This window comes from Hemiscyllium ocellatum, chromosome 42 (genome assembly GCF_020745735.1).
Source record: "Hemiscyllium ocellatum isolate sHemOce1 chromosome 42, sHemOce1.pat.X.cur, whole genome shotgun sequence".
In the NCBI taxonomy this organism is placed as follows: domain Eukaryota; kingdom Metazoa; phylum Chordata; class Chondrichthyes; order Orectolobiformes; family Hemiscylliidae; genus Hemiscyllium; species Hemiscyllium ocellatum.
Window position 1 is genome coordinate 24,630,274 of NC_083442.1, and position 25,212 is coordinate 24,655,485.

The following is a 25,212-nucleotide window of genomic DNA, read 5'->3' on the forward strand; positions in this document are numbered from 1 at the left end:
GTCTTATGAGGAAAGGTTGAGGGACTTGAGGCTGTTGTTGTTAAAGAGAAGGTTGGGAGGTGACTTAATTGAGACATATAAGATAATCAGATGGTTAGATAGGGTGGATAGTAAGAGCCTTTTTCCTTGGATGGTGATGGTCAGCAGGAGGGGACATAACTTTAAATTGAGAGGCGATAGATATAGGACAGATGTCAGATTTAGTTTCTTTACTCAGAGAGTAGTAGGGGCATGGAATGCACTGCCTGCAACAGTAATAGTCTCACCAAGTTTAAGGGTATTTAGATGGTCATTAGGTAAACAGGTGGATGAAAATGGAATAGCGTAAGATAGATAGGCTTCAGATTGGTTCCACAGATCGGCACAACAGCGAGGGCCGAAGGGCCTTAACTGCACTGTAACATTCTATGTTCTATAATGTTGATTGAGGTCAGGGCACAGTGGAAAACTGTCTTGCCTTTCCTTTGAAATATTTCAAGGGAATGTTTTCAGATCAAATGAGAGGGAAGTTGGGGCTTCAGTTTGACAACTCACCTGAAAGATGGCACCTCTGACAATGCAGCACTCCCTCAGTACTGCACTGCGGAGTCAGCCGAAATATTTGAGCTGACATCTGGGAGTCTTAACTTGAACATGCACAAACTCCTGATTCAGTCATGAGTCCGATCAAAAGAGCCACAGCTGACTCAAAGGAGAAAATTGTGATTTAGAAAAAAGGGAGTTTGGAATGTTCAAACAATTATTAGAAAGAATGTCCAACAAAAGAGGTTATTGAGTTGTCCTTTAATTTTTTTGAAACTGGTAATTTCTTTTCTTGTATAATAAATGTTCATGCTACACAGGAAAATAGCACAACACCAGGTTATAATCCAACAGGTTTAATTGAAAGCACTAGCTTTCGGAGCGACACTCCTTCATCAGGTGATTGTGGACACTATCGCCTGATGAAGGAGCGTTGCTCCGAAAGCTAGTGCTTCCAATTAAACCTGTTGGACTATAACCTGGTGTTGTGTGATTTTTAACTTTGTACACCCCAGTTCAACACTGGCATCTTCAAATCAGGAAAATAGCATATTCTACAAAAGTGCTTTAGTTGCCAGGAATGTTGTAGTGAGGCCGCTGAGAGGGTGACTGTACACAATAATAATTTGGTTAGAGCTGTAGATTGGCTCCCCTGGGGTGAAAACTCTAAAAGCACACAGATTATCCGAACATTTGTAGTTACACAGCAATTACCCCAAGCAGGAAAAAGTGAGGACTGCAAATGCTGGAGATCAGAGCTGAAAACGTGTTGCTGGATTTGATTCTTGAAGAAGGGGCTCATGCCCAAAATGTCGATTCTCCTGTTCCTTGGATGCTGCCTGACCTGCTGCGCTTTTCCAGCAACACATTTTCAATTACCCCAAGCAGCATGGTAACTGCAGAAGAAGTGTGTTTTGTTGCTGGTTCTCCCTTCACAGAGCTTCTATGAAGCTTTTTGTTAACAATTTGTGATTTAACAAAATAATAACTGCTTTGCAACTTACAGCGTGCAACTGCTGCCTAGGAAAGTGGTAGTGTAATGGTACTGTCATAGAAGAGTAAACCCAAGTCTTCCATTAATGCTTTTTGGGATATGGGTTCAAATCCCATCAAGGTACCTTGTGGGATTCAATGAATAAATCTGACATGTAAAGCTTTAAGAGCAATTAAAGTAAATGTTGTCAAATGCCTGTATCCGATGACAGAATTTTGAAGCAAATCTTGGGTCCATCCATGTTACCAGTTTTTGTTCCCATGTTTATCTGTGAACATTAAGAAAATAATAGGTAGGATGAGACAAATCAGGCCTGTTTCCTCTAGAATTTCAAAGGATAAGGAGTGATCTGATCAAAGTCTTCAAGACATTAACAGGAAAAAATATGGTAAAGATAAACAATTACCATTAGTTGGGTGTTCTAGAATTAGGGGGCATAATCTGAGGAAGGGTCACTCAAATGGAAACATGAACTCTGATTTATCTCCACAGCTGCTGCCAGACCTGCTGAGCTTTTCCAGCAATTTCTATTTTTGGCAAATCTGCGAATTAGTGCCAGGTCAATCAGGTGGTAGATGTTTAGAACTCTCATCCACACGCAAATGGGAGTGGACTCTGTTCTATTAACCTGGTATATGTATGTAAGGTATGATTTGTCTGGTTAGCATGCAAAACAATCATTTTCACTGTATCTCAGTACGCGTGGCAATAATGTATCAAATCAAATCAATTTGTTTCAAACAAGGTGTTTGATTTGGAGAAATGAAGGTTGAGAGAAGTGTTTAAAATCCAGAGGAGTTGGATGGGGAGAGTTGTCATTGTAGTGACTGCAATTAGGTCAGCCAGCTTGATCTTGTAGAATATGAGTTCACTGATTGGGCCTGGTAATCTTTTTCAACCAGGGAGCCCTGGCTGACAGATAAAAAGAGGAGAGTCAGAGATTTCGGCACTCTGGGTGCTGTCTCTGATGAAGCTATGCCAGTGTCAAAGAGTCTCCATGAGTGAATAAAGGATGACTTGGTGACAGGATACCAGCCTCTGTGGAGTTAATTCAGTCATATATCTCATGGTCAGTACATCCGTACACCTTTAAGAATAAAGTAAATTTGCCACAGTTCTTGTGGACTATAAGACTGCTTTCTCATTAACGACAGATGACTGGTGGTGATTTAACCTGAGCTGAAAATGTGTTGCTGGAAAAGCGCAGCAGGTCAGGCAGCATCCAAGGAACAGGAAATTCGACGTTTCGGGCATAAGCCCTTCATCAGGAATCTGATTTAACCTGAGGGTGACCATGCCTTAGGTCAGGTCAAAGAGGTTCATGGTGATGTTGACTGCGCTTTTAAAACAAACAGTAGGTCAGTATATCTTTATGAACCATGCTAATGGGCATCAGCACTGTATCATGGTATGGCAGCTAAGGCTATGAAGCTCGCATGCTCCATCTTACTCCAGGGTCAGTTCTGAATGTACGCCAAATTGTGGAGGCAGACATGAAATATGATTGATTCCCCCAATCTACAGATGCACAAACTTTGAGTCTGTGCACTGATAATATACTTCCATAATACCTTCAAATATGGCGTTTCCGTCAGAAATGTTTTCAGTATGACATGCAGTTAGCAGCCCAGTAGATCTGGCAATGAGGTACTAGCACCAGTGTAAATCCAAAAAAAACACATTTTCTTATCACCACGCTAACAGGCTGCTGAGCAACAATGAGTCAGTGGGCATTTTTACTTTGGCTTCTGACCTGATGATGGTTTCTGCATTTCCCAATAGAGTTTGAACAAAAGGCAAAGTATAAGTGGGCAGAAAACCCAATTTTGTTTTGAATGCTTTGTTGTTTTTTGTAGTCCAGCAGTCATCATTTGCAATTATGTTCCCATTAATTTACAAATGCCTCCCATTTGCTGATGATTGCAACTTTTCTGAGTTACGATTAAGGTAAAAATAATATATAGCCACAATTGAACAGGCACCTCATGAGCACCACTGTGCCCACATGATAGAATCAGCGAATGATAGAGCACAGATAGATCCCATTCAGCTTACTCCTGTTTGGAAAACAAGCAGCCAATTGGGTGGCATGGTACTTCCGTGGTTAGCACTGCTGTCTCACAGCGCCAGGGTCATGGGTTCAAGCCCTAAGCTTGGGTGACTATCTGTGTGGAGTTTGCACTTTCTCCCGTGTCCATAAGACATTGGAGAGGAAGTAAGGCCAATCGGCCCATTGAGTCCACTCCGCCATTTAATCATGGCTGATGGATCTGTACAGGTTTCCTCCCACACACCAAAGATTGTCTGTGGTGCCCAGGGATGTTTAGGTTTAACCACAGGAAATGCAGGGTTGTAGGGATAGGGTGAGATGCTCTTTGAAGGTTAGTATGGGCTGAATGGCCTCCTTCCATATTGAGCCATACAGGATGAGAAGAAATTTGCAAAACTTCCAAGCACAAAATGAAACTGAACCAGTGATCAGATTGGTAACAGAAGCACAAAAAGGGCTAACAGTCAGCGATCTAAGAGCTTGGCTATGTGCAACCGAAAGGCTGGATACTCCACATGCTGTTTGAAGGAGTAGAGTAGTCAGCTTCAGGAAATCATAGAATCCCTTCAGTGTGGAAGGAGGCCATTCAGCCCATACCAACCTTCAAAGAGCATCCCGCCCTATCCCTATAACCCTGCATTTCGCATGGCTAAACCTGCACTTCCCTAGACACCACAGACAATCCACCAAACCTGCACATTTTCGATGGGTGGGCGGAAACCTGCACAGAACCATCAGCCCTGATTAAACGGCAGAGAGGAGTCAATGGCCTTACTTCCACTCCTATGTTTTACGGACACGGGAGAAAATGCAAATTCCTGGCACTGTGAGACAGCAGTGCTAACCACTGAGGAGCCATGCCACCCAGTTGGCTGCTTGTTTTCCAAACAGGAATGAACTTAATGAGGTCAATCAGTGCTCTATCATTCGCTGACTCCTATCATGTGGGCACAGTGGTGCTCATGGCACGCCCGTTCAGTTGTGGCGATATATTATTTTTACATTAACCCATTATATGACTGACCTCTGAGGCAGGTGGGACTTGAAACTGGACTTCCTTAGCCGGAGGGCGAGACACTATGACTGCACCACCAGAGCCTGCTTTATCAATGATTATACATTGACGAATCTTGATCTCGGGTTAAAAGATGGGCTCAGGAAAGAAAAAGCTGCATTTGCTCAGAAATAGCTCAGTGCTTGAGGAGACTTGATAAGGTAAATACTGAAAGGTAGTTTCCCCTTGTAGGAGGTTCGAAAGCTAGAGGAGACAGTTTTACAGATTCACTGAATTGTTACAACACAGAAGGAGGCTATTTGGTCTATTGTGCCTGTACTGGTTCTATTTCCTAGTTCCAATCTCCAACCTTTCCTGCCAGGCCTTGTCTTGGAAACACAACCAATTTTTCACGTATTGTGCTCTAAACATTTTCTTCCTGTTCACAGCTGCACCTAACAGTCGGTCTCGACATTCACAGGAAATTCACTAACACAGCTTCCTGAATCATTTGAGACAATTATGCTCCATTGACATCAACAGCGATAATAAGATGTGGTTAATAATTATAGATGATCGATTTAGGCAGAGTGGCTCTGTCTATCGCCACGGATCCAGCTCAGCATCACAGTGCCTTGTACTCTGAACTCTGCCCTTTAACCCGACTCGTGTCAACTTGCTGTCTTGTGATGTAAGGACATAAGAGGAGCAGGAGTAGGCCATTCAGCCCTCTTAGCCTGCCTCATCATTTAATATGATCATGGCTGATCCCATCTCGGCCTCAACTCCACTATCCTGCTTATTCTCCACAACCCTTCAACCCATTACTAATAAAAAGTGTCTACCCCCTCCTCAAATTTACTCAATGTCTCAGCATCCAATGCATGCTGGGGTAGTGAATCCCTCAGAGTCATGATCCTTTGAGAGAAGTAATTTTGTTCTCATCTCCTTGACAAGATATGGGTAAAAATAGGGGGGGAGGGGGAGGCTCCCATTTATGACTCTGATGACAATTTGTTGCTCTTAGATTGTTATGAATCTGTGGGACTCACTTCCCCAAAGAGCAGTGGAGGCAGGGCCAATGAATATTTTTAAGGCTGGGTTAGATTGATTCTTGACCAACATGGGTGTCAAAGGGTGTCGGGGGAGAAGCAAAGCAGTGGCCTTGTAGCTGCAAACAGAACAGCCATGATCTTATCAAATAGCAGAGCAGAGTCTGCTCCTAATTCATACGCTGGTATGCACTTTGCAACGTTAGGGCCACTCAGAGTGTTACGAAAGTGTTTGTGCCGATAACCCTACACTGAATAGATCATTTGCGATCCAGCACTGCCACCACTACATTACCGGTAATGCTTTAAGATCTGGAGACAGATTTTTTTTCTCTGGTTATGAATGGGCTTCATTCAGCAACGTCAGATGCGTGGAAACCCCCCCACTGGGCTGAGATTTTTGCAACCCTCCAGCAGAAAGCCGAGCTGTAACTCTCTTAAGTTTAAGATATGTGCTTTTATGTGGGTGTGTGTTCTTGTACAACTTGACCCAATTGTTGACAGATTCCGCACAAGTCAGTGAGGGAACATTAGCACTTGTGTGTCTCTGTCATGTAAATTGAGGCCAAATCATTCTAGATGGACAGTTTTCATCAATGATGCCAGACATTAGGGAGACCACTGTAGCTTGTACACTGCAGAATTATAAGTTTAGAACATAGAAAAATACAGCGCAATACAGGCCCTTCGGCCCTCGATGTTGCGCCGACCCAAGCCCACCTAACCTACACTAGTCCACTATCCTCCATATGTCTATCCAATGCCCGTTTAAATGCCCATAGAGAGGGAGAATCCACCACTGTTACTGGCAGGGCATTCCATGAACTCACAACTCGCTGAGTAAAGAATCTACCCCTAATGTCTGTCCTATATCTACCACCTCTAAATTTAAAGCTATGCCCCCTTGTAATATCTGACTCCATACGTGGAAAAAGGTTCTCATGGTCAACCCTATCTAAACCCCTAATCATCTTGTACACCTCTATCAAGTCACCCCTAAACCTTCTTTTCTCCAATGAAAACAGCCCCAAGTGCCTCAGCCTTTCCTCATACGATCTTCCTACCACACCAGGTTTATTGGGTTTTAGTGCCTTGTCTTTGAAACCTCAGTGACAAGGGCAAGAGTTGGATTTGCTAAGTTCTGACCTTAAGTCACTAGTTTGGCTCTAGTTCTTTGGTCTAGCCATTCCAAATATGACCAATATTGTTGGATGTAGAGTACAGGCCCTTTTAAAGTTTTCGGGATTAGTGGTGCTGGAAGAGCACAGCAGATTTCGCTGCACTTTGGATGCTGCCTGAGCTGCTGTGCTCTTCCAGCACCACTAATGCAGAATCTGGTTTCCAGCATCTGCAGTCATTGTTTTTACCTTTTAAAGTTTTGTTAGCCCTGCACTAGCAACTGACCGAAGGTGCTTAATGTCCAGTAACTTCACCTTTTCTTTCTTCCCCCTCCACAGTACAAACAAGTGGAACAGTACATGTCCTTCCACAAGCTACCAGCTGACATGCGCCAGCGAATCCACGATTATTACGAGCATCGCTTTCAGGGCAAGATGTTTGATGAGGAGAATATTCTCGGGGAGCTCAGTGATCCTTTACGTGAGGTGAGGAGCTGTTAAACAGCAAACTCTTGGTTTGTGACGTTTTAAATGTTTCCATCAACTTGGCCCAATCAACTGGGATCAGAAAGTTCTGCTTCGTGCCTTCGAGGTGATTTAATTTCCACCATTAATAGATTCCCGCTGCATTTCTCCTGGTCATTTTCGGGGCTGCAATGTAAGTTTGGCTACTCGAATGGCCTGTAGCCCCAGTGGACCATAGGGCCACTCTCTCATTTCAGGGAGTTTAACCTGAGGGTCACCCCTCTCAGGCAAAAGGTAAGACTGAGAAAGCAGACCCTTCATATTAGCCTCAACCAGCGCAGGAATTGAACTTATGCTGTTGGTATCACTCTGCATTGCGATCCATCTCTGCAGCCAATCAAGTTCTCCAACACGCTTTACATGGAAGAGAGATCAAAATTTGCAAAGTAGGTTGGGCAGGAACTTTATTTTCAATGGAGTTGGATCCCTCAAGATCTAGTTATAAAACGTGACCAATTTTTCCCCATGAGTTACAGGCTTCCATTGTGCCTATTTATAGAATCATAGAGAGTCACACAGCATGGAGACAGACCTGTTGGTCCAACTCATTCATGCCAACCAGATATCCCAAATTAATCTCGTCCTGTTTGCCAGGATCTGGCCCACACCCTGCTATTCCTGTACCCATCCAGATGCTTTTTAAATGTTGCAATTGGATCAGCTTCCACCACTTCCTCTGACAGCTCATTCCATACTCGTGACACCCCTCTGTGTGAAAAGGTTTTCCTTAAAGTCCCTTATCTTTGCTGTTGGTGTTAACTTTGCTCAAGTGAAGATGCTGGTGGTGTTTGTGACTCTAATATCTGATGGCCCTAAAGCCTGTGTATGGCCTTGCAAACTGTGACAAAGTATGTTCCATCACATGCTACCACACTCATTAGTCAGACATCAGTCATTAGTTGGCCAACACACCTATCCCTGAGCGGCACCATTTTGCAATGCCATTTGGAAAGCAAGAGGACTTACTATTGACTGTCTGCCAAGCAGCTTTCTCTGTTTGTTTGATCAATTTTCAAAAGTTTTATTTCTGCTGAAAACCCTTGATGTTTACACTGACTAGGCATGGCACTGTAAAATACCATTACCGCAGGGAAGGACTGTTCAATAGAATATCTGACTGCAGTGAAGTGCCCTTATCTTCGAAATGAAAAAGAGACTCAATAGACTCTCCTCCTGCCGTGTATGTTTCTCCGATCGGCTGGAAGCATTAGCATCAGAATGATGAGGGGCATGGTTCACGTCACTACCCCTCTGATCTGATCGAGATGAAACCTCTTTTCAGGTTAGAAAGGGGCTGACATTATCAAGACTCCTTCCCCCCACTTTATATATCAGACTCGTTTACATTTGAAAAATAAAATCTTACTATCATGTCCAGATTTGTTATTGTTTTGCTGCTATTTTCGTATATTTGTGACGGAAACATCCAAGGACCAGACAGCCTGAGGGTATATCTGAGCTCCACAGTTTTATTAGAAGCTGAAATAACACTGTGGATAGTTCCTCTTTGTTACCTGGAGGCTGAGTCAGTGTGGGCCCTGCTCTCTCAGACTCCACTGATTCCCTGCAGGTAAGCTGCCCCCATTATGCCATCACTGTTTGAAAGTACATGATCAGTTGAGCGCAAACAAAAGGTGGTTAATGTTAATGACAATTCTTTGGAACTGGGTTTTAACAAAATGCGGAGGGAGAATGGAAGGAGCCATAATAAGCCATGGCACAGATTTTGGCTTGCGGGTGATTGTCCCATGCCTTGCCAACAGGCCAGCGGGTTGGGCAACATGGTGGCTCAGTGGTTAGCATTGCTGCCTCATAGAACCAGGGAGCTAGGTTCGATTTCACCCTCAGAAGACTGTTTGCACATTCTCCCTGTGTCTGTGTGGATTTCCTCTGGGGGTTCTGGTTTCCCTCCAAAGAAGTGCAGGTTAGCTGGATTGGCCGTGCTAAATTGTCCAGGGATGTGTAGGATAGATGGATTAGCTGAGGAAAATGTAGGGTTATAGGGAACAGGGTCTGGGTGGGGTGCTCTTTGAAGGGTCACTGTGGACTCGATGGGCCCAATGGCCTGTCTCCACGCTGTGTTAATTCTATTCTATGTCAATTGCACGCCATCAGGTGGCATTGACAATAGATGAAGGAAAAAATGCATCTACCAGTCACACTTCCCAAACAGCAACAGCTGCCAAGACAACAGGGTCGGCTGAGAGTAGATTCCCAGCCTGCCACCTCAGAATGTTATTAAAAAGGGCTGATTTAAGAAATCATTTTAAAATTGTTCAAAGATCTCATCCAAGTTCCCAGAGGAATCTGGTTTGATTAGATTAGATTCCCTACTCTTCAGAGGGCCTGTGTGGAAACAGGCCCTTCAGCCCAACAAGTCCACACCGGCCCTCTGAAGAGTAATCCACCCAGATCCATTTCCCTCTGACTAATGCGCCTAACTCTACAGGCAATCCAGAATGGCCAATTCACCTGACCTACACATCTTTGGACTATGGGAAGAAATCGGAACTCCCGGAGGAAACCCACACAGTCACGGGGAGAATGCACAAACTCCACACAGACAGTCACCTGAGGCTGGAATCAAACCTGGGACCCTGGCGCTGTGAGGCAGCAATGCTAACCACTGAGCCCTAGTTGGTAGAGTAGCCATCAATCTGGGCAGACCAGGTTTGATCTCAATTCTGACACCAATTCTGGCAGTTTCAACTGGCCTCATCTGGGAACGGGATAAAATCAACTTGTCATCACTGTCCAATAATGAGTTCAGAAAAGATTTACAAGGTTGTTGTCAGGGGTGGAGGGAGAGACTGAATAGGCTGGGGCTGTTTTCTCTGGAGTGTTGGAGGCTGAGGGATGACTTTAAAGAGGTTTATAAAATCCTGAGGATAAGGTAAATAGATTAGGTCTTTAGCCTGGCTTGGGAGAATCCAGAACTAGAGGGCACAGGTTTAGGGTGAGAGGGGAAAAATGTAAAAGAGACTTAAGAGGCAATTTTTTTCACACAGAGGGTGGTGCGTGTATGGAATGAGCTGCCAGAGGAAATGGTGGAGGCTGGTACAATTATGATATTTACAAGGCATCTGGATGGGTATATGAATAGGAAGGGTTTAGAGGGATATGGGCCAAGGGCTGGCAAATAGGACTAGACTGGCTTAGGACCTGGTCGGCATGGACAAGTTGGACCGAAGGGTCTATTTCCACGCTGTACATCTCTATGACTCTAAAATGTATCCACTTAGAAATTTCATGATAACATTGGAACAGGAGTCAGCCACTCAGTCCCTTGACCTATTGCCTCATTCAGTGAGTTCATGGCTGATCTGTGACCACACACGCCCATATTCAATAGACAATAGACAATAGGTGCGGGAGTAGGCCATTCAGCCCTTCGAGCCTGCACCGCCATTCAATACGATCATGACTGATCATTCCTAATCAGTATCCGCTTCCTGCCCTATCTCCATAACCCTTGATTCCACTATCTTTGAGAGCTCTATCCAACTCTTTCTTAAATGAATCCATGACTGGGCCTCCACTGCCCTCTGGGGCAGAGCATACCACACAGCCACCACTCTCTGGGTGAAGAAGTTTCTCCTCATCTCTGTCCTAAATGGTCTACCCCGTATTTTTAAGCTATGGTTCGGCACTCACCCATCAGCGGAAACATGTTTCCTGCTGCCAGAGTGTCCAATCCTTTCATAATCTTATATGTCTCAATCAGATCCCCTCTCAGTCTTCTAAACTCAAGACCAATTCCTCAAGACTAATTCTTAACAAAAATTTTTCTATTGCATAATTAAAATTGACAATTGCTTCTTCATTCGTTCATTTTCAAATATCTACCACCCTCTGCATGTAGAAGCCTAAATATCCCTCCTGAATGGTCTGGCCTTAATTCTCAGACTGTGTCCCCTGGTTCTAGAGTTCTCAAGTAATAGAAATAACTTATCTTTTCTACCCTGTCTTTTCCTGTTAATATCTTGAAGACTTCAATCAGATCACCCCTTAACATTCCAAATTCTGTAGGAAGCAGGCCTGATTTATACAATATCTCCTCATAATTTAAGATCAGATATTATTCTTTTAAACATATGTAATACCCCCTTCAAAACCAATTTATCTTTCCTCAGTCGTGGTGCCCACATCTGCTCACAGTACTCCAAGTGGGGCCTAACCAGGGTTTTGTACATCTGCAGCATAACTTCTGCATCTTTGTACTCTCAGTATAAAGAGCTGAAAATGTATTGCTGGAAAAGCGCAGCAGGTCAGGCAGCATCCAAGGAGCAGGGGAGTCGACGTTTCGGGCATGAGCCCTTCTTCAGGAGCCCTTCTTCTTCCTGAAGAAGGGCTCATGCCCGAAATGTCGACTCTCCTGCTCCTTGGATGCTGCCTGACCTGCTGCGCTTTTCCAGCAACACATTTGCAGCTCTGATCTGCAGCATCTGCAGTCCTCACTTTCACTCTCAGTATAAAGTCCAGCATTCCATATGCTTTCTTTATTATTTTCTGCATCTGTTTGTGACATTCTAAAGATCTGTACTCCTGCATCCCTGTATGAGTCGATTCGGGTATCCATTGTATTGAACTTCCATCCTTTACAGGAAGCACCCTTTGTTGGTCCAAAATGGATAACCTCACACTTACTTACATTGAACTCCATCTGTCACGGTTTTGCCCATTTTCTTAGTCTATTGATACCCCTTTGTAATTTCATGCTATCATCCATGTTGTCTACAACGGCAACTAACTTTATGTCATCAAACGATTTGAATATATGACTTTCTATGTCATTATCCAAGTTGTTAATAAATGAGGTGAATATTTGAGGCCTTAACCCAGATTCTTTTTGGGCACCATTGGTCATATCCTACCCCTCCCGTCACCTACAGGTCAACTAATTTCTCATACATGTCAGTAATTTGCCATCAGTTCTATGGGTTCTTACCTTAGCTGACAATCTCGTACGTAGGACTTTATTAAATGCCTCAGGAAGTCCATATAAACAACACCACAGGCATTCCCCAGTCCACGAACTTAGCGACCTCTTCAAAATCAGGTTCTCCCTGATTAAGTGAAAATTTTCAATGTGTACAGTTGTCCTGTCCTTGATTATAGACTCCAACAATATCCCCACCACAGAGGATAGGCTGACTGGTCCCTATTTCCTTGGTTTTCCTCTTTCAACCTTCTTAAAAAGCAGATGGACATGTGCAGTTTTCCAATCCAGACGGATGACTCCTGCATCTGGGAATGCTGAAGGATTATAGTCAGGCCACCTACAATGTGTACCCCTACTTCCTTTCACACCCTCAGATGGCGTGTTCAGTGGCTAACACTGCCACTTCTAAGTGCCAAGGACCTGGGTTCACTTCCAGGTTGAATGATTGTCTGTGTGGAGTTTGCATGTTCTCCCTGTGTCTGTTTGAATTTCCTCTGGGTGCTCTGGTTTCCTCCCACAGTCCAAAGGTTCGCAGTTTAGGTGGATTGGCCATGCTAAATTGCCCATAGTGACCAGGAATGTGTAGGCTAGATGGACTAGCCATGGTAAAACGTGGTGATAGGATTGGGGGCTCGTCTATGTGGGATGCTCTTTGGAGGGTCGGTGTAGACTCCAACGGGCTAAATGGCCTCTTTCTGCATTGTAGGAATTCTTTGTTCATCCTTGCAACTCTGTACAAAGACTTTAGAGATTCATTAGAGAAGTGCTGAGATCTTTGGAATTCTATGGCCGTGCATAGTCAGAATCTTTTGGGTAAAAGATGCGATTTTTTTAATAAGTGAATTACGTATTTTACATTAAGTTATCTCCAAAAAATCAAAGATGGGGTTGCGTTCTGTGTTGGAGCAGATAGTCAATATGTCAACAGCAGTGTTAGCTAGTAGTCATCATTCTCAAGTTCTACTGGATTTCCTTCTGGGAATTCCCTGCTTAACAATGTCAAACCCTCAGCATGTTAATCGCCATCAAATCCAACAGTCAGACACCGCCCTATGTCTTTGAGAAAGGAACCTATTTAACTTGAAATAATAAGGCACATTTGTCAATCAGGTGGCTCCCCAGCAGAGGATGACACATGTAAGCTGTGTTGTGAATGGTCAGTCAAGGTCAATAATCTCCACACTTATTTTCCTGTGTGGGTTGTCCCCTTCACTAAGATATTGCAGATGACAGGATCAGCCCTCATAACTGTTCGAACCACTGTTGGCAAGTCCTCAATCCATTTATAAGATCTTGTCCGGGGGACTCTATAAATTATGAGCCAAATGTTGTGGTTCTGTTCGCCGAGCTGAGAGTTTTTGTTGCAAACGTTTCATCCCCTTTCTAGGTGATATCTTCAGTGCTTGGGAGCCTCCTGTGAAGCGCTTCTGTGCTGATTCCTCCAGCATTTATAGTGGTTTGAATCTGCCGCTTCCAGTTGTCAGTTGCTGTCTGCTGCAGTGGCCGGTATATAGGGTCTAGGTCGATGTGTCTGTTGATAGAATTTGTGGATGAGTGCCATGCCTCTAGGAATTCCCTGGCTGTTTTCAGTTTGGCCTGCCTATAATAGTGGTGTTGTCCCAATCGAATTCATGTTGTTTGTCATCTGAGTGTATGGCTACTAGGGATAGCTGGTCGTGTCATTTCGTGGCTAGTTGGTGTTCATAGATGTGGGTTGTTAGCTGTCTTCCTGTTTGTCCTATGTAGTGTTTTGTGCAGTCCCCTTGTGCAGAAAGGAGACGAAACGTTTGCAACAAAAATTCCCAGCTCGGCGAACAGAACCACAACAACGAGCACCCGAGCTACAAATCTTCTCACAAACTATGAGCCAAATGTCAAGAATTCTATGAAGGGAGTGCCACACCCATAGGAGGTGAGGCTTCATAATCCCCCATTCTCTGACCTGCATCCAGGCCTCCTCTGCAGTGTGGAATTGTCTAGTTGGAAAGATCTCCCTATCCTCTGTAAGGATTTTGGAATTAAGTGCCAAAATAGCTCAGTCAACCGTTGCAAAATAAATTAGGCCTATTATATTGCCCCCCTCTGCCAGCTCAGTTTATTTTAAATGCCAGAATGCTCACTCCCTCAGAATCTCTGCCAGTCCCACTGTCCCCTTGAATGTTGCCTCTCCAACTGTTTCCTCCAGTTTACACTCAGACCTGGATTAGAAAGAAATCTTTTTTTTTGGCTAAGCAACGAACAGATAGCAGAACCAAGTGTCAATAACTTCAGATCTCTGTCACTTAAATATCCATATTTTATTATGGCATATAATAGGAAGGAAGTCGAGAGTGTGTGTTGCTGGAAAAGCCACAGCAGGTCAGGCAGCATCCGAGGAGCAGGAGAATCAACGTTTCAGGCAAAAGCCCTTCAGGAATAAGGCCTCATTCCTGATGTTGAGATTGTGTCTGCTGATGTTGAGACTCTGCTGCTCCTTGGATGCTGCCTGACCTGCTGTGCTTTTCCAGCACCACACTCTTGAATCTGATCTCCAGTATCCATAGTCCTCACTTCTTCCTCCATTAGAAGAAGGAAACTAGGGTCAAATGAGAGAAAAGGAAATTATAGCAATTTTTAAAAAATGCAATCCAATAGCTTACTTTTAAAAAAAAGCACTTCTTCAATCATTGTCTCTTCCTGAAGTATTGCATCAGCATAGTCTTACCAGATCATAGGGGCTACTCTCTCTTAGAGACTGGTGGTGGATTAACCTGAGGGCCACCAGACCTCAGGTGAGGGAAAAGTTTGAGAAGGAGAGCCCTTTATGGTAATGTCAAACCAGTGGGAATTGAACCCACACTGTTCTGTAAAGAACCAACCCAGCCAACTGAACTAAACCAACTTCCCTTCCTAAAATGTGATTCGGTTTATCGTTTCTCCCCTTCATTTCTTTTTGACAGGAAATAATAAACTTCAACTGCAGGAAGCTGGTGGCCTCCATGCCACTCTTTGCCAACGCAGATCCTAATTTCGTCACATCCATGCTGACTAAGTTGCTGTTTGAAGTGTTCCAACCTGGGGACTACATTATCCGCGAGGGGACAATAGGAAAGAAGATGTACTTCATCCAGCATGGGATTGTCAGTGTCCTGACAAAAGGCAACAAGGAGACCAAACTGTCTGATGGATCCTATTTTGGAGGTGAGAATTTCTTCATTTGACACCAGAGTTTAAGTAGACTTTGGAAATAGGATAGGCTATGAATCCCTAAACAGATAAGCAGCGTTGTTGAAGAGAGAGACCTGTTGCTGACAGGGCAAATGCAAGAATGCCAAATATTCAGTAGTCACAGCAAAGTCCAGGCACAAAGGAGGAGTTGATGCCTGGGACAAATCAGCCATGATCTTATGGAATGGACTGGATTGAATGGGGCTGAATGGCCTACACCTCCTGTTTCTTCTGCCCTTACAGGGGTGAAGAGCAGTGATTGGTTGACAAGGCAATTCTGATTTGCCAAAGCATTGCCATGGGGAAAGAAGTAACAACTCAATCAGCACCTTTTAGCTTCTATAGGTGTAGCTTGTGGTGGTCATTTCAAATATGGCATTCTTGCATCTGTCCTGATGAGTGGAAGATGAAAACCTTTGGCAATAGATTTCTCTTTTCGGCAAAATTCAATTTCTGCATGATTAGACCACTGCTGAAATACAGCAATCCTGGCTTAAGGAATGGACTGGAGTCAGTCTTGACTTTGGGCAACAGCACTGATGAATTTGCAGACAATTTCACACTCTGTGATTTTTGCATGCATTGAAGTCAGTTGGGGAGAAAGTGAATGCATTTTGCCTCAAATTATTTTGCACTATCACACAAATTCGAGATCGACACCGGTGTGTTTGCAAAAGTCTAGGATGCCCGGACCAACCAACCCAACCACCCCGTGGCTCAACACTTTAACTCTCCCTCCCACTCCACCAAGGACATGCAGGTCCTTGGACTCCTCCATCGCCAGAACATAACAACACGACAGTTGGAGGAAGAGCGCCTCATCTTCCGCCTTGGAACCCTCCAACCACAAGGGATGAACTCAGATTTCTCCAGTTTCCTCATTTCCCCTCCCCCCACCTTGTCTCAGTCGATTCCCTCGAACTCAGCACCGCCCTCCTAACCTGCAATTTACTTCCTGACCTCTCCGCCCCCACCCCACTCTGGCCTATCACCCTCACCTTGACCTCCTTCCACCTATCACATCTCCATCGCCCCTCCCCCAATTGCCTCCTCCCTACCTTTTATCTTAGCCTGCTGGACACACTTTCCTCATTCCTGATGAAAGGCTTGTGCCCGAAACGTCAAATTTCCTGTTCCTTGGATGCTGCCTGACCTGCTGCGCTTTAACCAGCAACACATTTTCAGCTCTGATCTCCAGCATCTGCAGACCTCACTTTTTACTCTTTGCAAAGGTAGACAACATTGTGGTGGTTTCACTCAGAACATCCAAAGTGTACTTGAGGACTGCAGCTAGGATGGGGTCTCCAACATTCGTTCCACCACATGGCTAACCAGGCATTTCTCCCACTCTTATGTCTGCCATTAGCATGTGAGAAAAGGGGCAGCATGGTGGCTCAGTGGTTAGCCCTGCCTCACAGTGCCAGGGACTCAAGTTCGATTCCAGCCTCAGGCGACCGTCTGCATGGAGTTTGCACATTATCCCTGTGTCTGTGTGTGTTTTCTCCGGGTGCTCCGGTTTCCTCTCACAATCCAAAGATGCGCAGGTTAGGGGAATTGGCCAAGCTAAATTGCCCCATAGTGTTCAGGGATGTGTTAGTTAGGGGTAAATGTAGAGTTATAGGGGAGGGGAATGGTTTAGGTGGGATACTCTTCGGAGGTTTGGTGTGGATTTGTTGGACTAAAGGGCCCACTTCCATGCTGTAGGGATTCATTGAAAAGGATTTACAAGTTGATAACTTTGCCATTGAATCCTGGGGTGGACCGCCAACCCAGAGCTACTGCCTCAGAGGTAGGGACATGACTCACTGCATTGAAGACCTCCTAGCACAGTCCTATAACCAAAGGTTGATCTGCATTGACTGATTTCAAATTCTCACAGGGCGATTTACATTGAAGAGGAAACCTGAAGGTCCAGAGATGATATGATTGACAGTTCCTTCCCAAATCCAGCAGGACCCTGTCATGGACTGGATAATTAAAGAGGGAGAGAAAAAAGGTGGGGGAGGGAAAAATGTGCTGGTGCCCAGCTCCTGAGAAAGATTCTATCATTGGCATTGGTCCGTGTCCACTTTGTTTGAGATGAGCAGTATAAGTAATTCAATGACACAATGATCTTTGAATTTAAAATTAATTACCATTAAGTCCATCTGCTACTCTATTCCATCACAGCGTAACAGCTCACTGATTGAACTGATGTGTATTCAGCCTCTTTTAAATGTGTTGACCTAATTCTTACCCCTCTTCTTAACATTTTAAGTTGCTTTTCCCTTCCCCAAAACTAACACTGCGATGTCTCTCCCACCTCCCTGCTTTGATCCTCCATTGGTATCCCTTATTCTCAATGGATTGGAAACAAAATTATACAATCCTTACAGAGTGGGAGCAGGCCAATTGGCCCATTGGGTCCACACTGACCCTCTGAAGAACATCCCACTTAGACAATCCCCCCACCCTATCCCTGTCACTCTGCATTTCCCATGACTACACCTGCATATCTCTGGACACTGTGGGCAATTTAACATGGCCAATCCACCCAACCTGCACATCTTTCAACTATGGGAGGAAACTGGAGCACCTAGAGGAAACCCACACATACACAATGAGAACGTGCAAACTCCACGCAGTCACCTGAGAGTGGAATTGAACCCAAATCCCTCACACTGTTAGACAGCAGTGCTATCCATTGAGTCACCATGCCACTGAATCGTGTTGCGACCATCCCTTTTCTTCGAGGTTTCAATTCTGCCTTTCCCTTCTCCATGGTTTAGTTCTGTTTAGTTTCCTTTCTGTGCATCCCTTTGGTACATTTTTTAAAAGAATTCATTCTTGGGATGAGGGGGTTGCTGGCTAGATAAGGGATTATTAAGATCAGAGTGGTGCTGGAAAAGTACAGCAGGTCAGGCAGTATCCAAGGAGCAGGAAAAGCAATGTTTTGGGCAAAAGCCCTTCATCAGGAATAGAGGCAGGAAGCCTCAAGAGTGGAGAGATAAATGGAGGGGGGGGGGGGGGGGGGTGTGTGGGGCTGGGGAGAAGGTAACAAAGAGTACAATAGGTGAATGGAGGTGGGGATGGAGGTGCTAGGTCAGAGAGGAGGGTGGAGCAGATAGGTGGGAAGGGAGATTGGAGGTAAGACAGGTCATGAGGACGGTGCTGAGCTGGAAGGTTGGTTGAGGATGCCCTCCAACGCATCTCATCCACATCCCACACCTCTGCCCTCAAACCCTACCCCTCCAACCGTAACAAGGACAGAACCCCTCCCGGTCCTCCCCTTCCACCCTACCAACTTTCGCATTAACCGCATCATCAGCCGACATTTCTGCCACCTCCAAATGGACCCCACCACCAGGGATATATTTCCCTCTCCACCCCTTTCCACTTTCCACAAAGACTGGTCCCTCTGTGACTACCTGGTCAGGTCTATTACCCCCAACAAACGACCCTCCTGTCCTGGCACCTTCCCCTGCTACCACAGGAATTGCAAAACCTGCGCCCACACCTCCTTCCTCACCTCCATCCACACCCCAAAGGAGCCTTCCACATTCATCAAAGTTTCACCTGCGCATCCACTAATATCATTTATTGTATCCGTTGCTCCCGATGCGGTCTCCTTTACATTGGGGAGACTGGACCCCTCCTAGCAGAGCGCTTTAGGGAACATCTCCGGGACACCCGCACCAATCAGCCACACCACCCTGTGGCCCAACGTTTCAACTCACCCTCCCACTCTGCTGAGGACATGGAGGTCCTGGGCCTCCTTCACCGCCGCTCCCACACCACCGATGCCTGGAGGAAGAACGCCTCATCTTTCACCTGGGAACACTTCAACCCCAGGGCATCAAGGTGGACTTCATCAGTTTCCTTACTTCCCCTCCCCCACCTTACCTCAGTTCCAACCTTTCAGCTCAGCACTGTCCCAATGACCTGTCCTAACCGCCAATCTCCCTTCCCACCTATCCACTCCACCCTCCTCTCTGACCTATCACCTCCATTCCCAACCCCATTCACCTATTGTACTCTTTTGTACCTCCCCACCCCCCCCCTCCCCCCAATGCCTCCCCATTTATCTCTCCACCATGGAGACTCCCTACCACTATTCCAGATGAAGGGCTTTTCCTGCTCCTCGGATGCTGCCTGACCTGCTGTACTTTTCCAGCACCATTCTGATCTAAACTCTGGTTTCCAGCATCTGCAGTCCTCTGTTTTGCCTAGGGGATTGTTAAGGGCTAACCGCATTGCTGTGGGTCTGGAGTCAAAGACCTGACTAGGTAAAGATGGCTGATTTCCTTCCCTAGAGAGCATTAGTGAACAGATGGGTTTTCCCAACAATTGGCAATGGATTCATGGTCATTGTTAAACTTTTAATTTCAGGTTTTCTAATGAATTAAAATTCCACCTTCTGCCACAAAGGGATTCAAATCCAGGTCCCCAGAACATTATCTGGGTCTCTGGATTACTAGTCCAGTGATAATATCACTCAACCATCACTTTGCTACATGTTTATGTCCTTCTCCTGAAGTACTCAAATATTCTTCATCCAACTACATCGCCATTCACACCCCACTCGCTTTCCCAGCCCTCCCTGTGTCTGAAGATGGGCTCACTTGTTTCTTTAAGCAGTTTGTGCCAGTCTAATTAACAGACAGTCACAAAGGAGCCAGCTTTTATTACCATGTGTGAATTGTAATCATTTCTACAGCTGCAGCTTTGTCCGAACATGCTCTCAGACTGAGTGATATGCTGAGAAAAGGAGTTAAGAGTACAGCAGCAGGGTATTGCATGTTATTAGGTTTACATCTGTCAGCAAAAAGGGTTGGAACGAAACTCTTCGAGTAAAATGTGAGGTCTGCAGATGCTGGAGATCAGAGCTGAAAATGTGTTGCTGGTTAAAAGCACAGCAGGTCAGGCAGCATCCAAGGAACAGGAAATACGATGTTTTGGGCCAGAGCCCTTCATCAGGAATCCTGATGAAGGGCTCTGGCCCGAAACGTCGAATTTCCTGTTCCTTGGATGCTGCCTGACCTGCTGTGCTTTAACCAGCAACATAATTTTCAGCTTGGAACGAAACTCTGCCCATTGAAGCACTTCTCCCTGTGCTGTTACAGTGGGGTGCAATATGCTGGAGAAACAATGGCCTATGAACGTATCCATTTGCTAACAGATGATATTATCATGAAGTCCAGCCATTAGCTTTGACACAACCACACCAAACCTGTTTTCTATAGCGCATTCAATGTCATAAAATATCCTAATGCGTCGCAACAGTGTTATGGAACAGAATTTGACATTGAACCACATTTTTTTCAATTTATTAAAGGGATGTTGGTATCAGTAACTAGGCCAACATTTATTGCCCATTGTTAATTACCCTGGAGAAGGTGTTGGTGAACTGCCTTCTTGGGGAGCAGGAACACCCATCGTGCTGTCACCTCCTTGAAAAACTCAGTCAATCCTGTCAAATATAATCTCATCCAGTCAAAGCCATGTTGACTATCTTGGATTAGTCCTTGCTTTTCAAGAGGAGGCTAATTCTGTCTTTCAGATTTTATTTCTACCACTGATGTTCAATTTCTACCACTGATGGCCCATAGTTCCCTGATTCATCCCAACCACCCTTTTGAATAAGCTGTTCTTCTCTCTGTTGACCAGAATGTTTGGAAATTAATGTCAGGACCAATGCAAGCTTCTCCTTTGCTTCCCACTGCGGCCTGGGACGCACCTCATCTAGGCCTGGGATTTGTCCAAATTTAAACTCACTAAAGCCACTAATATTACCTCCCTCTCAGTTATAATTTGTCCCCCCCTTTCTGATCTCTGTGTCTACACAATCCTTCTCTGTCAGCAAGGAAACTAGGAGTGAGATGAGGAGATACTTCTTTGCTCGGGTGGGGCAGGGGCGGGGTTCCTAGGAATTGGAGTGCAACGCCTGAGACTATGGTGGAGGTGGATTGCACAGGAAGTTTCAAAAGAGAGCTGGATATATATATTTGTAAGTGATGAATTCGAAGGGCTGCAGAGATAGGGCTGGAGAATGGGACTAGCTCCCTCAGGGGCTAGTACCGCCGCAATGGGTCCTCTGTACTCTAAGATTCTATAATTCAATGATTCTTTAGAGTGAACACAGATGCATAGTACTCATTTGAAACTCAACCTATTTATTCTGACACAGTTTGCCACTTTGATCCCTAATGAGCTCTACTGTTTCCCTGAGTCACCTCTTTTCCCATTATACTGAAAAAATGCCTTTAGATTTTCCTTTATTTTACTCACCTGTGTCTTTTTGTGTCCATCTTCAATCTCTTAATTTATTTTTAAGCATAGAATCATAGAGTCATATAGCACAGAAACAGACACTTCAGTCCAACTCGTCAGTGCTAACCAGATATCCTAAACTGATCTAATCCCATTTGCCAGCAGTTGACCCATTACCTTCTGAAGTCCTCCAGCCACAGCTGGTCTGGTCACCTCACCACAGGCTGTCCATATCTATAACTCTAAGACTCTATGGCTTCCTCTAGCAGCTCATTCCAAACACACACCACCCTCTGTGTGAAAAAGCTGACCGTTAGGTCCCTTTTAAATCTTTCCCCTCTCACTTTAAACCTATGCCCTATAGCTTTGGTCTTCCCTACCCTCGGGAAAAGACCTTGGCTATTCACCCTCTCCATGCCCCTCATGATTTTATAAACCTCTATAAGGTCACCCCTCAGCTCCAGAGTAAATAGCCCCAGCCTATTCAACCTCTTCCTGTAGTCCAAATCGTCCAACCCTAGCAATGTCCTTATACATCTTTTCTGAACCCTTTCAAGTATTGCAACATCTTTCCCATAGTAGGGAGACCGGATTTGAGAGCAATATTCCAGAAGTGGCCTCATCAATGTCTTTTACAGTCGCAACATGACCTCCCAACTCCTTTAGTTAACAGAAGCATGTTCTAGATGCCTCTCAGGTTTCTGGTATTTTGAGCTCTTGATATTTACAGTAACTTTCCCTTTTGTTCTTTATCAAACCATGTAAATTCCTCAAAATTCAAGTTTCCCTGGACTTTTGTTGGTTCTAGCCTTCACCTTTACAGAAACATGTTGGCCCTGCATTCTCATTATTTCCTGTTTGAAAGACTCTCACTGCGCCGATGTAGATTTTCTTGCAACTAACTGCTCCTAATCCACTTTGGCTAGATCCTCTCTAATCATATTAAAATTATGGAGTCATGGAGTCACAGAGTCATACAGCATGGAAACAGATCCTTCAGTCCAACTCGTGTATGCCAACCATGTTTCCCATTTGCCTGTTTGACCCTTACCCCTCTAAACCTTTCCTATTTATGTACCTGTCCAAATGCTGGAATTCTACTCACCCCCATCACTTCCTTTGGCAGCTCATCCCATACATGTACCACACTCTGTGTGAAAAAGTTGGCCCCCCAGGTCCTTTTAGATCTTACTCCTTTCACCTTAATCCCACGCCCTCTAGTTTTGAACTCTCCCTGCACCAAGGAAAAAATCTTCCCTATTTATTTTATCTCTGCCGCTAGTGATTTTACAAACCTCTATAAGATCACCCCTCAACCAAATAACCCCAACCTCCCGAAACTGAAACCCTCCATTTCTGGCAACTTCCCTGATAAATCCTTTCTGTACTCTTTCCAGTTTAATAATATCATTCCTATAATAGGGCGACAAGAAATGTACACAGTACTCCATTTGTTTGTTCATTCATTTCAACGTCAGTTGGGCGTACTGGAACCTTCTCCCAACTCAAAATACTACTTTACTGACTCTTCTATCCCCACACCCAATGTTGTTCTCCAGAATTAGGTCCAACTGTATCCCCTGTCTAGTAGGACTCTCCGCACATTCGCTTAATGCTCTCCTGCATACATTTTAAAAATTCTACCCCCTCTAAGCCTTTCACACGTTGGGTATCCCAGTTAATATTGGTGAACAGACACTGGGGAAAGAGATTAGTTATTCACCTCAGAATTCCTAACTCAAACTCTGACCTGTTCTTTAGATTAGATTAGATTACTTACAGTGCGGAAACAGGCCCTTCAGCCCAACAAGTCCACACTGACCCTCCAAAGAGCAACCCACCCAGACCCATTCCCCTAAATTTACCCCTTCACCTATAACTACAGACAATTTACCATGGCCAATTCACCTAACCTGCACATCTTTGGATTGTGGGAGGAAACTGGAGCACCTGGAGGAAACCCACACAGACACGGGGAGAATGTGCAAACTCCACACAGACAGTTGCCTGAGGCGGGAATTGAACCCAGGTCTCTGGCACTATGAGGCAGCAGTGCTAACTACTGAGCCACTGTGCTGCATAGTATTTATATGGTTGATCTAGTTCAGTTTCTGGTCAGTGGTAACCCTTGATAATGGGTGCTTTGGTGATGGCAATGATCATGAACGTCAAGGGCTGATGATTAGGTTCTCTTATGTTGGAGACTGCCATTGCTTGGCAGTGTGTGGTGAGAATGTTACTTACCACTTATCAGCCCAAGACTGGCTGTTGTCCAAGTTATTGTTGAATATTGGCACAGACTGCTTCAGTATCTGAGGAAGCGAGAATGGTGCTGAATATTATATCATCATCAACAAATATCCCCATTTTTGATCTTATGTTGGAGGGAATGTGATTGATGAAGCATATGAGGAGATCTAAGGGCAAATGACTGAAACACTTTCTTTCATGGGATGTGGCTATTGCTTGAAATGCCAATATTTGTTGCCATTCTATAATCGCTCTTAAAGAGAAAGGCTTAACAGAGCATTGCAGGCGCCGGTTAAGAGTGAATCACATTATGACTAGTCTGGAGACACACGCAGGCTAGAACTGTGGAAGATTTCCTTCCTGAAAGGACATTCATAAACCAGATAGGACTTCAGTTGATCCCATTATGGTCCCTGCTCTGACAAGCTTTATATTCCAGATGCACCAGTGGCTGTGATGGGTTTTGAACCCATTTCACCAGAGCATTAGCCTGGGCCTTCAGATTGCTAGTCAAGTGACATTACCAAAATGCCAGCTTGACCAAGAAGGTAAGCTTTAAGGCACATCTTAAATGAGGGGAGGGACAGAGGGAGGCAGAAAGGTTTCAAGATCCTAAGGACCAGGCAGCTGGAGACACCGACACGAATAGTGGAACAATTGAAATGAGGATGGACAAATTGGAGGACTTCAGGTATACTGGATCAATGTAGGGCTCATGGAGGTTAAGAGATGGGGGCAAGGGCAAGTGATTGAGGGATTTGAAAACAAGGATAAACATTTTACAATTGTGAAACTCCATATCCCTGGTTTTGTCAAATGCCCATTCTATCACCTTCCCCTTGCACACCCTTAAATATTGAAGCCATTCGTGGTGAAGTGTCTTGAGACATCTTAAAGACACAAAACAGACTAAATAAATACAAGGACCTTCTTTCTAAATCGCTGGGATACCAAGACTGAATCACAAATGTGTTCATTACCAGTAAATAGCCATCAATAGTTCGATAAATCCCAATTTCTCTCTGTCTGGCTGATGCTGTACAAAAGAATGGTTTGATTTTGGCTAATGAAATGTCAAAAGATTTATTTCAGCCTTTTGCTACTTTTGTCATGAGATAATAAATTTGCCCCATCTTTCACTTTTATGGTTCCTATCTCTTAATACTGACATGTGGGGGAAGAACCATATAGAGCATGTAATGAGCTCAGCATTAAGAAAGGATTCACTGCATTTAAGTTGATTAGAACTGTCCAACCCAGTTATAGTGCTGATCTGTAAAGCAATGTCTTCTAAATGTATCTTGGGTTC

General features: G+C 44.6%; 1 protein-coding gene across 1 annotated transcript in view; it reads left to right on the top strand.

The window, feature by feature from the left end:
* hcn4 (hyperpolarization activated cyclic nucleotide-gated potassium channel 4) overlaps positions 1-25,212 on the top strand; it is a 541,182-nt gene that overhangs the window by 445,556 nt on the left and 70,414 nt on the right. The window contains exons 5-6 of the mRNA XM_060853670.1: positions 7,070-7,216; positions 15,137-15,377. Of these exons, the coding sequence (XP_060709653.1) occupies positions 7,070-7,216; positions 15,137-15,377 (388 nt within the window). The remainder of the gene's footprint in view (positions 1-7,069; positions 7,217-15,136; positions 15,378-25,212) is intronic.